This window comes from Doryrhamphus excisus, chromosome 21, assembly GCF_030265055.1.
Source record: "Doryrhamphus excisus isolate RoL2022-K1 chromosome 21, RoL_Dexc_1.0, whole genome shotgun sequence".
Classification (NCBI taxonomy): domain Eukaryota; kingdom Metazoa; phylum Chordata; class Actinopteri; order Syngnathiformes; family Syngnathidae; genus Doryrhamphus; species Doryrhamphus excisus.
This window is the reverse complement of record NC_080486.1, coordinates 9,881,803-9,898,221: the sequence shown is the minus strand read 5'-3', so window position 1 is coordinate 9,898,221 and position 16,419 is coordinate 9,881,803. Positions and strand designations below refer to the sequence as shown.

The 16,419-nt window shown below is 40.5% G+C and overlaps 5 protein-coding genes across 24 annotated transcripts in view; 4 read left to right on the top strand and 1 right to left on the bottom strand.

Moving 5' to 3' along the window:
- arfgef1 (ADP-ribosylation factor guanine nucleotide-exchange factor 1 (brefeldin A-inhibited)) overlaps positions 1-3,231 on the top strand; it is a 35,139-nt gene extending 31,908 nt beyond the window's left edge. For both annotated transcript variants that reach the window (XM_058059624.1, XM_058059623.1), the window contains 4 exons: positions 70-241; positions 341-479; positions 1,903-2,020; positions 2,103-3,231. In XM_058059624.1, the coding sequence (XP_057915607.1) occupies positions 70-241; positions 341-479; positions 1,903-2,020; positions 2,103-2,303 (630 nt within the window). In that variant the 3' untranslated portion in view covers positions 2,304-3,231. The remainder of the gene's footprint in view (positions 1-69; positions 242-340; positions 480-1,902; positions 2,021-2,102) is intronic.
- mcmdc2 (minichromosome maintenance domain containing 2) overlaps positions 1-16,419 on the bottom strand; it is a 40,383-nt gene that overhangs the window by 16,642 nt on the left and 7,322 nt on the right. For 9 of the 15 annotated variants that reach the window (XM_058059676.1, XM_058059672.1, XM_058059669.1 and 6 more), the window contains 11 exons: positions 10,629-15,110; positions 10,474-10,560; positions 10,319-10,405; positions 10,164-10,250; positions 10,009-10,095; positions 9,853-9,940; positions 8,929-9,053; positions 4,751-5,006; positions 4,241-4,671; positions 1,973-2,034; positions 367-526 (listed from right to left, as the gene is read on the bottom strand). The gene's annotated coding sequence lies outside the window, so the exon portion shown is untranslated. Of the gene's footprint in view, positions 1-34; positions 290-366; positions 527-1,972; positions 2,035-4,240; positions 4,672-4,750; positions 5,007-8,928; positions 9,054-9,852; positions 9,941-10,008; positions 10,096-10,163; positions 10,251-10,318; positions 10,406-10,473; positions 10,561-10,628; positions 15,111-16,419 lie in introns of those variants that run through there. The other 6 variants (XM_058059681.1, XM_058059678.1, XM_058059680.1 and 3 more) reach the window with 6 other exon arrangements.
- cops5 (COP9 signalosome subunit 5) lies at positions 3,587-6,546 on the top strand. The gene is made up of 8 exons (XM_058059723.1): positions 3,587-3,946; positions 4,252-4,486; positions 4,551-4,679; positions 4,951-5,016; positions 5,106-5,191; positions 5,269-5,380; positions 5,957-6,105; positions 6,198-6,546. The coding sequence occupies exons 1-8, from the start codon at positions 3,810-3,812 to the stop codon at positions 6,286-6,288; spliced, it is 1,005 nt and encodes a 334-aa protein (XP_057915706.1). The 5' UTR covers positions 3,587-3,809; the 3' UTR covers positions 6,289-6,546.
- Positions 6,883-13,859, top strand: ppp1r42 (protein phosphatase 1, regulatory subunit 42). 4 transcript variants are annotated; one of them, XM_058059720.1, is made up of 9 exons: positions 6,883-6,905; positions 7,952-8,132; positions 8,949-9,115; positions 9,212-9,350; positions 11,151-11,267; positions 12,621-12,738; positions 12,825-12,953; positions 13,380-13,467; positions 13,586-13,859. In XM_058059720.1, exons 2-9 carry the CDS (start codon positions 7,998-8,000, stop codon positions 13,656-13,658), a joined length of 966 nt encoding a protein of 321 aa, XP_057915703.1. In that variant the 5' UTR covers positions 6,883-6,905; positions 7,952-7,997; the 3' UTR covers positions 13,659-13,859. The 4 variants fall into 4 exon arrangements, with proteins under 4 accessions (XP_057915703.1, XP_057915702.1, XP_057915701.1 ...); XM_058059719.1 differs by lacking the exon at positions 6,883-6,905 and adding an exon at positions 7,592-7,680; XM_058059718.1 differs by lacking the exon at positions 6,883-6,905 and adding an exon at positions 7,592-7,736.
- On the top strand, positions 14,053-15,862 carry LOC131108609 (transcription factor 24-like). Of its 2 annotated transcripts, XM_058059734.1 has the most exons (3): positions 14,053-14,657; positions 14,781-15,203; positions 15,279-15,862. In XM_058059734.1, exons 2-3 carry the CDS (start codon positions 14,790-14,792, stop codon positions 15,393-15,395), a joined length of 531 nt encoding a protein of 176 aa, XP_057915717.1. In that variant the 5' UTR covers positions 14,053-14,657; positions 14,781-14,789; the 3' UTR covers positions 15,396-15,862. The 2 variants fall into 2 exon arrangements, with proteins under 2 accessions (XP_057915717.1, XP_057915716.1); XM_058059733.1 differs by having other exon boundaries at positions 14,053-15,203.

The following is a 16,419-nucleotide window of genomic DNA, read 5'->3' as shown; positions in this document are numbered from 1 at the left end:
GTACCTCCCCCCCCCCCCAATACTGTATTTTTCAACTTGTGCAACTAATCCTCCGTGTCTTGTATTTAGCGGGATGCTGTGAATGCATCAGACGTCCCCATGGAGACACAAGACCAGGGCATGTTCCGCTACCTGACCTCGCAGCAGCTCTTCAAGTTGCTGGACTGCCTGCTGGAGTCGCACCGCTTTGCCAAGGCTTTCAACTCCAACAACGAGCAGAGGACCCTGCTGTGGAAAGCAGGTCACGCTCCTCCTTCAATGTGTGCTTGCTTTGTATGGGAAGCCTCCGCTGGGTTATGTGACCAACATGTGGGTGGGTGTTTTTTTTTTTGTGCTGCAGGTTTCAAAGGAAAGTCCAAGCCTAACCTGTTGAAGCAGGAGACCAGCAGCTTGGCGTGCAGCCTGCGCATCCTTTTCCGCATGTACACGGACGAGACGCGTCAGGATGCCTGGGAGGAGGTCCAGAGGCGACTGCTGGAGTAAGTCCTCACGCTGATGATTGATCGTACGGGGGGCGGGAAATCACCTTCATGAGAGCGGAGACACACTGCTTAGTAGACCATAACACGCCCACAGACAGTCTGATTAGTCGGAAGTAGTCATATGTGGAGCAAAGGAGGAGAGCGAGGGGCTTAATGGCTAACAGATGGCATTGTTACCGTGTCTTGAGAACGCGAGTTAAAGGTCACAGCCGAGCTTTACTCTGATCATTTTCACAATCCAATCAGTCAGGAGCTAATTAGCATTAGCTCACCCGCTCCCCTCCTTTCGTAATATCCTGATCAGACAGTGTGAGATTAAAACAGCAGAGGGGGTTAATATTACCATATTGACCCGAATATAAGACAACCGGAAACGGAGCTATCTTATTTTATTTTTATTTATTTTATTTTTATTTATTTATTTATTTATTTTATTTTTATTTATTTTTATTCTTATATATTTTTATTCTTATATTTATTCTCTTTTTCAGGCTGCATCTGTAAATAAGAATTTGTTCTTAAATTGCTTGCCTGGGTAAATAAAGGTAAAATAAAAATAAATAAATAAAAACTGGTAGTTTTACACTACTGGTCTAGCGACTATCACTAATAATAAAGCTTGCAGAATGGTTAAAAAAAAAAATATATATATATATTTGTTTTTATTATTTTATTTTTATTTATTTTATTTATTTTATTCTTAAATTTATTCTCCTTATTTAGGCTGCATTTGCAAATAAGAATTTGCTCTTAAATTGCTTGCCTGGGTAAATAAAGGTAAAAAAAAAATACTAATAATAAATAATAATAATAATAATAAAATAAATAAATAAATAATAAATTATCATCATTATATTATATTATAAGTAAAGGTATCTGCATTAAAATGAAAAAGAAACCGAAAGAACAAGGTCTAATCCACTTTTTTCATGACTGTACGCACTCACAAACAGAATATATTTGCAAGGACGCCTTTATCTGTTGACTCATCCAACTGTTTTTCACTATCTTAATGAGAATCAGTTTTTTTTCATGAAGACTTAGTCTGGAGACTGGCCCTAAATGGTTGATCAAAAAAATCCTGAAGCTTATTTTTCCACTCAGAAAATGTAGAAATTAATCACAAACGAAGACCTGCTCTGATTTAGCACACGATATGAACTAAATACTCAACTTTGTGTGAGTTTTTCATGTGCTCCTTTGCACTGTACACTTGAAGAGGCGTTCAAGCACACATTCATATTCACGTATCCCCTTGACAAATTGAGTACTCCACTTAAAATGAACAGAACCAAACGAGAGCCGAGAGAGCAAATGCACCGAACCAAACATAAGTGTATAAGCGTCTTATATTTGGGTGAGTGGATTAATTCTTCCAGCAGTACAATTAACAGATTAATTTTTCCTTCCTTGTTTTTAGTGTGTGCAGTGAGGCCGTGGCGTACTTTTTGGCGTTGACCTCTGAGAGTCACAGAGAATCCTGGACCAACCTGCTGCTCCTGTTCCTCACCAAGGTGCTGAAGATCAGCGACGAGCGGGTGCGTGTTGGCAACTGAAAGGACACAAAAAGACTTATTCTGACTTATTGTTTTAATGAATACCGTCTCTCTCACCGTTCAGTTCAAGGCCCACGCGTCCAGGTACTACCCTCTCTTGTGCGAGATCATGCAACTGGACCTCATCCCAGAGCTCCGTGCCGTCCTAAGAAAGTTCTACTTGCGCATCGGCCTGGTGTTTCACATCGCGCCGCTTCCTACGACCGAGCCAGACGCCGCCGAGCGAGACACGAGCCCCGAAGCAGAGGAGGAAGCTCAGCAGTGACCATGTTGCCTCAGGCTTCTGTCGACTGTGGTCCTGCACTTGCTGCTCTGGCGCCACCTGCCTGCAGCCTCAAAAGCCCTTCACCTCGCAGGATTGATATCAGCACGGAAAGTCTTGTTTGTAGCTCTACACTGCTGACAGCAACGCATATCTCTGACCTGCTCAGATGGAATATATTTTAGAAAAAAGAACTGGTGTGCTTCTTAATGTAATATTTAAAAACAAAATGTAATGAATGAGTGGTTTGCAAATATTCAACAACTATGAAATGTGACATTTCCCTGCACCCAGATGGCTAACACTAATATCGATTAGCCTGTCAAAATTAGTTGTACAGACCAGGCCGGTATGTAATATAATCTAAACACTAGATTTTGTTTATTTTTTATTTGTTTCTCCTCTGGATTTGCTGCACTTGAACTCCATTTTGGAATGCACTGGAGATTTGACTTTACTGATCATTTATTTGACTGTAACATCTCCCCACACACGGTATGATTTGTAATTGAGGAGCAAGTGAAGGGTTAAATTATTCCATTTTATATGTTGTTAGGTTTTTAAAAAGGAGACACGCATTGACTGTGCTTTTGAAACTGGAAGACCGGGGACACGATGCTAGCTGCTTAAAAAAAAAGAAGTTATTGGTCTGTTTAGTTTTCACTCATGTGTACAAAATCAAAAGTTAATAATATATTTTGTGTTTTTTGGGTTCGGGAGAAAGTAATCTGTATAGGTGAAATGAGAGATGTTTAGCTGTGCTTTATGTATGAATGGGATGCATTCCTGCTCATGGATGTAGAAACAATGTATATGATGCAGCAATGTAAAGTTTTCTATGTTGCAAAAAAAGATTATGTACAACTTTCTGTACGATACATCCTTCTGGCATTCTAATCAGGTTCTAGGTCAATAAAGTTTTTGAACTTGGTCCAGTTGAATTTATTTTTTTTAGCAGATGAGTCAAAATGTCACAGCAATTATTAAATGTCAGTGAGGCTAAATTGTCGCTGTATATACAAAATATTCGAAATATATTTGCCTTATATCACATTAAAAAAGCTGTTATTTCAAACATATATGGGAGCTACCGCTAGATGGCGGTGTAATACTATGTTGCCACTGGCTTCCTCTCCGGACTGAACCATTACGTTGTGTTAAGGGGTTCCGAGTGTTGCATTGTACCGGAAATTAGCATAGTGTTCGATTGTACTCTGTTAAGTTTTGTTATGTTTTGTTTTATGAAATATTATAGCCATAAAATACAAATACACAAATACAACGTCGTGAGAACGCGTGATATATTCGCACATTATTGCAAATGTCCCCTCTGATGAGCACCTTGTAATGGTACAATCCACTGTCATGGCGCCCTGAGCTAGTGGTCCTTTTGGTGTTGGCCTTGTCATTGTAGCCATTACTTTTTTTTAAAAAAAATTACAAGCTTTTGTGACAGTTTGGGCAAGCGTTAATGGTTTGACGTCGAATATCGGTCTTTAGATAGTCAACATGGCGGGCGCTAACACGGCTCAGAAAACCTGGGAGCTCTCAAACAGCATGCAGGAAGTTCAGAGTATAGATGAAATTTACAAATATGATAAGAAGCAGCAGCAGGAGATCCTCGCAGCGAAGCCGTGGACAAAGGAGTAAGTTCTCCACACATTTATTACCCACGCGGTGGGGAAAAACTAATTCCAGGTAGTTTAAAAACAACGACGGCTTGTTCTCAGTATCATTAATTAATTGGATGGGCGCATCAATATACGTTGATATCGTCGATACTAGGCTCGATAGTTTAATTATAGTCTACGTTTTTTTATCCACAACTATAAATGTTCTTTGATACGTTGCTCAAATATATTGTGTATTGATAAAATTCCATTTGTATCTGTCCACAGTACTTGTACCGCATAGCATTGATAACATGTATCTGTGTGTACCTTCCTGGCAGTCACCACTACTTCAAGTACTGCAAGATCTCAGCCCTGGCCCTCCTAAAGATGGTGATGCACGCCAGGTCCGGGGGCAACTTGGAGGTGATGGGCCTCATGCTGGGAAAGGTGGACGGGGAGAGCATGATCATCATGGACAGCTTCGCCCTGCCTGTGGAGGGCACAGAGACAAGAGTGAATGCCCAGGCCGCGGCCTATGAATACATGGCCGCCTACATTGAGAACGCCAAACAGGTTTGGGTGTCGATTATGATGGAATTGCGTGGCGACACGACCACTGATGCTGTGATCCCCTCAGGTTGGCAGACTGGAGAACGCCATCGGCTGGTACCACAGTCACCCGGGTTACGGATGCTGGCTCTCTGGCATCGACGTCAGCACCCAGATGCTTAATCAGCAGTTTCAGGAGCCTTTTGTGGCTGTTGTGGTAAGTAGAATAGTCATTAAAGTGTAAATAAAGAATAAAATAATAATAATAATAATAATATAAATTAATACATCGCTATTGTAGGCTCCTGTTTCTTCTATTTCAGCCATGACGTTGAGAGCACTGTGTAATTAACGAGTGTGATTCCAGCACACTGACAGCTTGTAGTCGAATGCTGCTTGTGTGGACACACTTGAGTGGGTCCCAAGGGGGTGGGTCTGTGTAACCTCCGACCTTACTTTCCTGCTTTACTGTATCTTCCCTCCTCCAGATCGACCCCACTCGAACTATTTCAGCAGGGAAAGTCAACCTGGGCGCGTTCAGGACCTATCCCAAGGTAGAGTAAAAAATATTTTTAGCTTGTTAGATCAAAATGATGACGATTTGTACTTATTTTGAGTTAAAATGTGTTGTTTTTTTTTTCAGGGTTACAAGCCTCCTGACGAAGGGCCCTCAGAATATCAAACAATTCCTCTAAACAAGATAGAAGACTTTGGTGTGCACTGTAAACAGTGAGTGATTTATCTGCTTTGTATTTATTTTTCTGTTTGCTCACTATTTTGATATTATTATTATTATTATTTTTTAGGTATTATGCCTTGGAAGTAACTTATTTTAAGTCATCCCTCGATAGAAAGCTCCTGGAACTCCTTTGGAATAAATACTGGGTCAATACTTTAAGTTCCTCAAGTCTCCTTACGGTGTGTATGCATTTTTTTTTAATATATGCTAATTGTTTGGCATTTGTATTTTGGATTTGTGGTTATTATTACATGATGGAAACACTGTGTTGTCTATTTTGATAATAACAGTTAACTCTGGATCATCTCCTTTTCCGTCTTGGGTTGTTTGTAAAGATTAAAAGACACACACACACACATAGAAGTGAATTCCCATTGTGGATGCTGCCACTGTGTCCCCAGCTTGACTAAAGAGGCTAAATAGGCACCAGGCTTATCCAAACAGTGTGTTCTTTGGCACTGCAGATGAAGACGAATTGACTACATGTCAAGAAGGAGCCGCGGCACGGGGTGACAGGCTTTGTCAACCGCAGCACTGTCACCCCAGTCAGGGGGACGCCTTGTCATTGTCTTTTAATTACCCTCCCCGCTAAAAAACATGGGCCTCACCTTAAGCAAACCTTCCCTTGGCTTCTTTCATTCATCACCCTTGTAGACTCACTTCTTGAAAAGTTTTTTTTTTTGCATTGGTTGTCGATCTTTTGTGAGGAAATTGTGCGTGAAATTTCTTTTTTTTTCTTCTTTTGGGCTGGTTAGAACTCGGACTACACCACGGGCCAGGTGTTTGACCTGTCAGAGAAGCTGGAGCAGTCTGAGGCCCAACTGGGTCGAGGCAGTTTCATGCTCGGTCTGGACACACACGACAGGAAGTCCGAAGACAAGCTGGCCAAGGCCACCCGAGACAGGTACAGCTGCTAATAACAATTAAAACTTATATTAATACCATTATTATACATTGTGGAAGAACTTAACCGGGTCGCTTTGCTTTCATTTATAGCTGCAAGACGACCATAGAGGCAATTCACGGTCTCATGTCTCAAGTCATTAAGGACAAACTCTTCAATCAGATCAACACGTCTGGAAATTAGAAACTGAACTACAATTTGTTGTGCTTTACTGCTAATGGTAGAATTAAATTGTTTATCACTATCTCTTCCTTCTCTGGAATGCTTTATATTTTGTATTCATTTTTTTCCCTTGACTCCTGCAGTAGTCAAGAAAATAAATTGGACTATAAATAAAGATGTTGAAAGTATGTTTGTAGTTACTAGACAGGATTAAGCAAAATGTGATTTTTTTTTTAATGCATGATTGTTCCTGACAAAAATGAAAGAATGAAAATCAGGTTTTCAGTGTGTTATTTCAGTTTGGAGATTGTGTGACAGTTGTTGCATGTAGAACATTTGTGATCCCGCAGCACCGCATTTGAACCCTGAGCACCTTCCCTGACAGGGGCAAACACAGGCCCAATACCGCAGTGCAGCCTCTCACAGCATTACATAATGGAACAACAATGTCAAGGTTCTGCATAAGCTCAGCTGGCATTATGCGGAGTGCTTCCCAGTACATTTTGGCTCCGTGTGGTACATGTCCCGGCGGAGCGAGCTTCTCGTGCTGGTCGCAGCGTGGCAGTGACACAGGCCAGAAACAGAAGCCGTGCACACTGGAGTCTATTCAGTCAGTGCGCCTGCTCTGCGTCGACACAGTCGGTCCTTTTTTTAAAAGCTTTGTGTCATGTCGTTTTCTTAGGGTATTGTAATGGCTAAATGTATATTTTGGATGTCGTGTAGGATTGAGAAGAGAATCCTATTGGGGGCTCTAAAAGTGTCTGCTTATTCTCTTGTAAGATGAAGTCGGGCACCACTTCTTCTAATGATTTTCATGTACTGGGTGCTTTTCAGTATAGCAAGAAACCAGTTTGATTGTAGTCATGTTTAAATAATGTTATTGCCAGGCTGTATTACATTTATAGACCTGTGAAAATATGGGAGGTACGCTCATTCTAACCGCCTCAAATATTACAAATATTGTGATTATCAACAGATGGACATTTTATCCATGACCAAAGAGGGTGAAAAAAACACCACTGTAAATGCTGATTAGGTCAAATTGGGGGCAGCCAAGAAACAACATTTTTGAGTAATTTTTATTTCTACTTGTAGCATTAGCCGCACTTTTTAAAACGTATAACTCTAATGTAATTACAATTCCAAGTTACATGCTACACAATTCGGACTATTTTATTTGAAAACAAGTTAACTTCCGCTTCAACGCCGTGTTGGTTTCCATGGTAACCACTAACTTTTAACACGAAGACCCTTTATAGCTTTAACCCCACGTATATATATTTATATATAAATATATATATATATATTCTTGAAAGGTTGGACATTTTTCGCCTACGGTCAACGCCCGGTCATTAACTGTCATACGTGACGTGTGTGTGGCTTTTGTTGATACGCCATTGTTGTGCTAGCTAGGTTAGCATCACATGCTACATCTCTTTGACTATTCGAGGTACTGTATTTTATAACCTGTAAGTATCTGAAACGCGTTGTGTGTGTTGTTTATACCGCGATATTTTGTTGATTAAATAGTATGAATGAATGAATGAATATCTTATATACTAATTATGTCTTTTTAATTGGTGCGTGTGTGACGTCATCGCCACGGTGGCGTACAGTATAAAAAAAAAGTTGGACAATTTTACATACGGTGTGCCCTACTTAATCATAATGGTTTGGTTTTAAGGGGCGTCCTTGACAGTGAAGACAAAGGTGCCTGGGGACCAGCCACCATGGTACGCTTGACCGCTGATCTGATCGCCAAATCGAAAAACAACTTCAAGAAGAAGAAGAGAGGCATCACGCTCCAAGAGTATCTTAGGACCTTGACCCACCTGTACTTTTCCAGCCAGAATATTGAGGATATTGTGAGTAGCGGTGTCAATTATGCATTTATCTTTTTTAAAAAGAAAAGGTATTTACAGGTAAAAATGTGCTCACTGAAAAGATTACTATGTATTATTTTTCAATTTTTTTCCTAAATGGATTGTAGTTGTAGTGTGTGTCAGCTCTGTTTATTGTTGTGGGTGCAAAACTGCATTGCATGATACTAAGCCACAATAATACTTCATCAAGTGAGTATTGGCGGAAATGACCACACCGTGTTCCCTTTCCCCAAAAATAATTGTTGCTTTTTCCTAGGGTTGTCAAATTATTTTCTAAATCTGATTAATTACTCCTTATTAATCCCCATTAGCATCTATGTCTGAAATAGGCCCATTTTACTGTATGTAATAAACAGAAAGATACATGACAGGATTATATGTATATGGTTTTATGTATTAACAGCTCTAAATGAACTGAACATGTCAATCAAGCTGAAAGATACCACACCTTTTTTTAAATAGTAGCAGAACATTTGAATAACCCCTTTAAACCGTGTTATGAGAATTGAGGGGTTGCGTTCAAAGACATTACGTAATTGAAGGTAAATTTACTGGTTTTCATTGTACTGCTGTTGATGTGTTTAGGTCAGAATGAAGCTATAAAAAAAGCGTCAAGACTGTGGGGACGGTCCACTGTACTTCCGTCTGCCATCTTAATAGAAGAGGCGTGCTTGCTCTGGCGCAGATGTGTTAATTACACAAAGAAATTTAACGTAATTAATGGAATAAATTAGCTACCGCCCGTTAATGCATTGGCTTTGAGAGCCCTGCTCTTTACCTTTTCATGACACTTTGCAGGGCGACCTTTCCATGTGCAGGAACCTCACCGTCCTCTATCTGTACGACAATCACATCCCGCGCATTTGCAACCTGGACTTTGCGTGCAACCTCACGCATCTGTACCTGCAGAACAACGACATCACACATATTGAGAACCTCTCCAATCTGCTCAAACTCTCCAAGCTGTGAGTGGTTCTAAAACAACAACAAAAAAATAGTGTGTTTTTTTTTGTCTGTGGTCATCTTTGAAGGACTCTTGCCTCTGCTTTTTCTCTCTGTAGCTATCTGGGTGGTAACAGGATTACGGTGGTAGAGGGCTTGGAGCGACTGAGCAAGCTGGAGGAGCTGCACGTGGAGAGTCAGCGGCTGGCACCAGGGGAGAAGTTGCTCTTTGACCCCAGGACCCTCCGCTCCCTTGCCGTATGACCCATTTTTTTTTTATTGTGTTTAAAAATAGCAGTCCACACTACACTTTCAATATTTCCCCTTTTTAAAATGATATCCCGAGTCATTAGAAGGTCAGATAAGATTCTAAAGGAACACAGAGAGTACAACATCCCTCACAGGTTGGTGGTCTATGGAAAGGAAATACTGTGCATGTTTTGAGGATGTCAAAGAGGCCTGTGTTGCCCTCTCTGGGCTGCCAAATCAGTTTCATCTCTGTTCACGGCCCAGGACGCGCTCAGGATTCTTGTTTATTTAGATAATTAAAGAAATTGCAGTGCAAATGTAAGAAGTGAGGTCCACATTTTTATAAATGTTGCCGTTATAGGACTTAAGCATCAAGTACACTTCGCAAAATTCCTAAAAAAGAACAAATGCAAATGGTGGAGGACTTAAAAGTTCCCATCAGTCAAACCATAAAACATTTAGGAGCATATTTTAATATTGTGGAAAACTAAAGTAAAGTAAAACTACTCACCTAATGAAGATGTGTAACATGGTTAGAGCATTTCAGGAGGCGTTGAGAGGGGAAGTTGCGCTTCACACATAGCACTTTTTGACCTAATCTGTCATGCAAGTGTAAAAAGAAATTAACCACCACATAATAAAACAAAAGTAAAACAAAACTACTCACCTATTGATGATGTGTGACATGGTAAGAGCATTTAAGGAAGCACTCAGGGGTACAATCCGATTCTCACATGGCAGTTTTTGACCCTATCTGTCATACAAGTGTAAAAAGAAGTTAACCGCCATGTTATAAAACTAAAGTAAAACAAAACTACTCACCTATTGATGATGTGTGATATAGTTGTAGCATTTAAGGAAGCCTTGTGAGGTACAATCCGCTTCACACATGGCAGTTTTTGACCCTATCTGTCATACAAGTGTAAAAAGAAGTTAACCGCCATAGAATAAAACTAAAGTAAAACAAAACTACTCACCTATTAATGATGTGTGATATAGTTGTAGCATTTAAGGAAGCCTTGTGGGGTACTTTCCGCTTCACACATGGCAGTTTTTGACCCCATCTGCCATACAAGTGTTAAAAGAAGTTAACCGCCATGTAATAAAACTAAAGTAAAATAAAACTACTCACCTATTAATAATGTGTGATATAGTTGGAGCATTTAAGGAAGCCTTGTGGGGTACAATCCGCTTCACACATGGCGGTTTTTGATCCTATCTGTCATACAAGTGTAAAAAGAAGTTAACCGCCATGTAATAAAACTAAAATAAAATAAAACTACTCACCCATTGATGATGTGTGATAGTTGGAGCATTTAAGGAAGCCTTGTGGGCTGCAATCCGCTTCACACATGGCAGTTTTTGATCCTATCTGTCATACAAGTGTAAAAAGAAGTTAACCATCATGTAATAAAACTAAAGTAAAACAAAACTACTCACCTATTCATGATGTGTGACATAATCAGGAAGTGTCGAGGGACACGGTCCACTTCATGCATAACACCTTGTAAGCCTTGCTGTCTTAGAAGTGTGACAAGTTGACCACTGTGTACTCACCATGAACATTACAAGTTAAACCTCTGCAGTGGCATTGTCATAAAAGCCAAAGAAAAAGCAAATGTATTCGTGAGATGCCTGAATTAGCTACAGTTTCCAGATTTTGCATGATGTCCTGCATCAATATTTCCACTGTAGTTTTTTTCTTCTGGCGTGGTAATGAACTAAATATTTTAGCCGCAGTCACGACTGCTGTGTTTTGTCACTGCTCGTCACCGCAAAATTAACTGTTCCCGTCTTTGCTTTGCACAGAAATCTCTCTGCGTCTTCAACATCAGTAACAACAGCATTGATGAAGTCGGGGACCTGGCCGCGCTGTGGGAAATCCAACATTTCTCTGCTACTGATAATAAGTTGGCCAATATTGAGGTAAATACCCCAATAAACTCCTCATGATGGTCAAGACATGTTATGAGGTGGTGTTAGTTAGCATGAAAGTGGTGTTGTAGCTTTACGCAGCCATGTGTGAAATGATATGGAGATAGGGGGGTCTACAAAACCAAATCCCGCAAATCCCACCGTCGGCTCTCCCAGTCTGCATGACTCACTCAGGGTCAGAATTATTCAACAAATCAGCAAGCCGTTTCCCCGAGAGGATTAGCCTGCTGACAGCTTCAAACAAGCACAAGTTTCTCTCTCTTACGTTCTTACTTTAGAAATCATTTTTCCTCCCCTCACTGGACAGCTGATAGTCTTGGAGAAAAGCGTGGTAGGATTCTCATAGGACAGTCGCCACACCGACTCCTGAGCCGCTGCACACAAAAAGGGTGACAATTATTGACCATTTATCTGTATAACATGTATGCTTGCAGGTCAACCATTTGGGGGGCACCACAAATGAGGACCCTCCGGTGTCCCTTCCTAATTGACGACTCTGCTAAACTAAACCTGACATCTTTATTTTGAGGATGTTGCATGCAGTTTGCTATACAAGTCATTTTTTTGTAGATATCCGATAATTTATACAAGCCGTCTGCCTCTATTGATTACTCAAAGACAGACCTCCAAAAGGATCAATCCGCTCTTCTGGAAACATTATGGATTTTTAAAATAGATTATGACAGGCAGTCAAGCCAGGGTGACAAACGGGGAGCGTCTTCGTTGCATGGACCGGGGGAATCGAATCGCTGTTCAAATACAGGTTCATAACTGGCCCATCATTAGTCGAGCCAAGCTTTGGTGAGCTGTTACCCACTCCTCCCCCCCCGTGTGGGGGGTAATTTAGCACCGGGCCGAGACTCGGCGAGGGGCTTCTGAGTGACGGCCCTGACACGATCATTTATCAAAGCCGGCAAAGCTCGCCGTGCTCAGGGGTCTCCTCTGAAACTGATTGCAGCGCCACTCGGAAAAGTGGAAGCGCTTTGGCCAAGACAGGAAGGCAAAGAACAATCAGAGCGTGTCCGGAGAGTATTCATATTTCCAGCCGTGGATTAATGCGCCTTTAGATAAACATACAATTGCAGGCAAGCGGCTCACACGGGCCCCCGGGAGAGCACTTGTAGTTACACGAAACCGGCGACACTGTTTATTAAAATAGACTGATGTCTTGTTTGTAGACTTTGCACTGGCCCCTGCCCTGCACATTAACATTTGCTAATAGCACCAAACATCCTCCTGTTTGTCTCTAATTACGAACGGGCAACATAAATGTTTATTTACTCTTACTTTACAAAAGCACCACACATTAAAAAGGAGAGGCTGCCTTTTTTTGTGCATTTTTAGGAATTAGAGGAGGTGTTCGGGTCCTGGCCTTGGCTCCTTCAAATGGACTTACGCGGGAATCCTGTGTGTAAGACGCCAAAATACAGAGACAAACTGATCACAGCGTGCAGAAGACTCAGTAAAGAATTGCTCATCTTTTTTTCAAATTTGTAAATCTAAACATGATGAATGATTATTCGTGGTGTGTTTATTTTGCCTTGACAGAGGTGCTCGACGGCCGCGACATCCATGAGGTGACCAGGGAGTTCCTCATTAATTGGAAAGCATCCAAAGAAGCAAAGAAGAAGAAAAGTAAACATGTGATGGCAAATTTGAACTCACCTCCCTTAACAAGTAAGTCACGTATGTTTTTTCACATCATTAGTATGATGATTAGTATGATTTTTAAATATATTTTCATTTATGTATGAATGTTATCACAGCTAATGGTAAAAGTAGCGCACTGCAATTAGTAGAAAACTGAGGGAAATAAGATGAATTTTGGGGGAAATATATATCCACAGCTACTTTGGAATTTTTTTTCAAACTTCTTTGAAATTATAGCTAAATATTTCATATTTGTATGATTTTGGGGATTATTATAGCTGAATATTGGAAGGATTCTTTGGAATTTATTCAAAGAAAATGCCTAGCTGCTTTGCAATTATAGAAAAATTTGTTTTTTTTAACATAATATAAAGTATTGTGTAATGTTTTTATTTCTATTGTCTCATACTCATTCATTTATTATTTTTCTGAAGTTATGTTTGCATATTGCAGATGATGTAACGATGGGTCAAGGTGCACGTCCGCCTCACGTCTGCTGCCATGCTAACATGCATGGATGGAAACCGCAGCAACCTTACAGGTCGTGGTATTAGAGGTCATACTTGACATGTACTAAACCATATATTACCATACAGATTACATGTAATTATTACTTTTATATTAAAACATTTTTTTTTAATTGTTTTTCTGTTCTTTAGGGTGCAGCAACTGAAAGGTTCTCTGTACAGACAGCTCAACCATGTGGCCGTCACGTCAGATATGCATACATAATACCACTGAATGTGTTTCACCTAGAATGGATTAATCTGTTTGATCTACATCCTTTGTATTATTTAATCTATGGCTGCAATTCACTGCACAAGTGTCCATAGTATGGACCGGGAGCCATTTGTGGCTTGCTGTTTGTTTTTTGTTTATTTTATTGGCCAGGTGGCACATTGTAGAAACACAATTAAAGAGAATGATACTAATAACCAACATAACTACTAATAACACAAAGCTTTGTCTTTAAATATATAAGAATATCATACTTTTCAGCCTTCTGAGGTCTATATGGTTTGTTGCTAAATATATGAAAAGTGGTTGTGCAAGGTAATTAGGCAAATAGGTTTACTTAACCTTTCTCTCCCTATAGCCTTGTAATGATGGCTCGGAGCTATACGGTTCCTCCATACGCCATATATACAAAACAATGTTTATTTAGAACATGAATAATTCCCCTCATGAATTACTGCCATCTCAGTTTTGGGGTCTGAATGATTAATTTAGGAGCCTTGCAAGAAATTACTCACTCGCTTGCCTGTTGATTGCAGCTGCACTTTTTTTTTAAAAAAAGGTAATTTGAAGGTTTAGCATATCAGCATATATATTTATAAATAATGCTCATCAGTTTGTCTTCACGGTCTGTTGCAAGACGCCTTTTGAAGGACAAGCCTTTCATCCTCGTTGAGTTGTGACTACATAATAAAAAGAGTGGCTACTTCCTGATAGGCCCGTGAAGGGAAGGGTAGCAGCCAATTAGAGTGGGGAAAAGGCCCAGGGTGCACATGTATTAGCGTTGAGGTGAGGAAAAAGAGGCTGCCTCTGATTGGCAACAGAATTCAAGCCCAAGGAGCGAGAGGAGGGAAAAGTAGTCATACTTACAGTGGAAGGTGATTAATTAATACTTGGGAGTTGAATCTTTTGGAATTTTCACCTCGGGAGGAGAACAGTCACACTTTTTTGGAGGTACATGCATGTCTTCCATGACGCCTACTTGCAGAAATAGAGGTGAGTCTCACATGTTTTGGATATGACACCATGCTGTTCGTTAACTTTATTTATATATAAAAAAGTGTAGCATGAACTAAAACTCCACTAAAAGTGCGTTAATAATCCAAATCAACTTATCAGGTCTTTAAGATGGTGGGGAGACAGACGCACCGAATGGACAGCGGCAATTGCTCCGTGACGGTGGTGGATGACAGCCCGGGTTCCAGCCCGAGCTCCAGCCCGGACGGTCGCCGGTCCGCCGGCCGGGTGCTCCACGCCGGCGGACTCGGAGGAGGACGAGGCCGTCCTGCGGCTGCCAACGCGGCGCGGGAGAGGAGCCGCGTTCAAACTCTGCGGAACGCCTTCCTGGAGCTGCAGAGGACGTTGCCGTCGGTGCCGCCGGACACGAAGCTGTCCAAACTGGACGTGTTGATACTGGCCACCACGTACATTGCACATTTGACTCGAACTCTGCAAGAGGAAGGCACCGAGGAGGGGGACGGCACAAAGCAGACAGAGGCGTTACATTCACTCAAAGGTGAAGGCTACCTGCACCCGGTCAAGGTCAGTCACAATATTTACATCTGATTAATGGCCGTCTTTTTATGATGATTAACTTCAATTTCAATGTCCGAACAGAAATGGCCAATGAGGTCCAGGTTGTACGTGGGAGCAAGCGGTCAGTTCCTGACCAATTCCTCAGAATCAGAGCATCAAGGCCCATCATCATCATCATCATTATCAAACTCCCAGTAAAACCATTCCACTGGTGATGAAACATGACGCCCACCTCCACTATACAACATTGTAAATTTAATATATTATTTTGATGTGTTTTTTTCACTCAAATATATGATGGATTCTCTCCCTTGTTTCCGTTGTTTGCCCTGCAAATCGTGCAGCTCCATACACGTCCACGGTATGATATTGTGTGATTCCACGGGCCAATAATGAGCTCGTCATGCTTGAAAAGTGAGGCACTTTCAGTAGAAAAACATTTGCACTAAAATGCATGTGTGAATAACTTAACATCTGTCATGTGAAGTGGTCTGTCAGTATCAACAATAGGTGGCATGCCGGGAATCATGTTCCCTCTTCTTTTTTTTTAACATGCATGCTTGTACAAACGAAATGTTGTGATTTGTTTTTTAACAATGTAAGGTGGTAAAGCTATGAGGTCTAAAAAAGATGTAATTAAATTGTACCATACTCTATTGAGTCTATTTAAGAGAATAAGAAGTAAAGAAATGTAAGAATTCAGCTGAAAGTGTTTGTCGTTATTTCTCCTTAGGGGTTTTGACACACCTTTATATGATCATAAGTATTGTTAAGGCAGAATAGTTAAATCGTCATTAAATTACTAAAACATAACAAAATGACACTTAAATGATGCTTACAAAATTGTATATTTTTAAATTGTAATTTATCTCTAATTTGGGACGTAATCTTCATTAGGACGAGTCACTGAAATGGGTTGTGCCTGACTTTAAAGTTTGTTTTTTCTTTAAGAAAAACACTGCAAATTTTAAAACCTGTTAAATTTGGTAGAATACGTAGGCATCAACTGTCAATCAATCTTAGCAGTTTCCCTAAAAATGAATCTTAGACATTTATAGTCTTTTTAGTATTCACATTGCAGATCAGTTTCTTTGTTAGCATCCCACAAATAAACATACAAAAATAAAGTATTTACAGTACATACAATAGTTAGCGTATATTCACAGCAGCAAGACAGGAGGAGTTGGAACCGATGCTAACATTAGCATTTAGCATTCGAGCT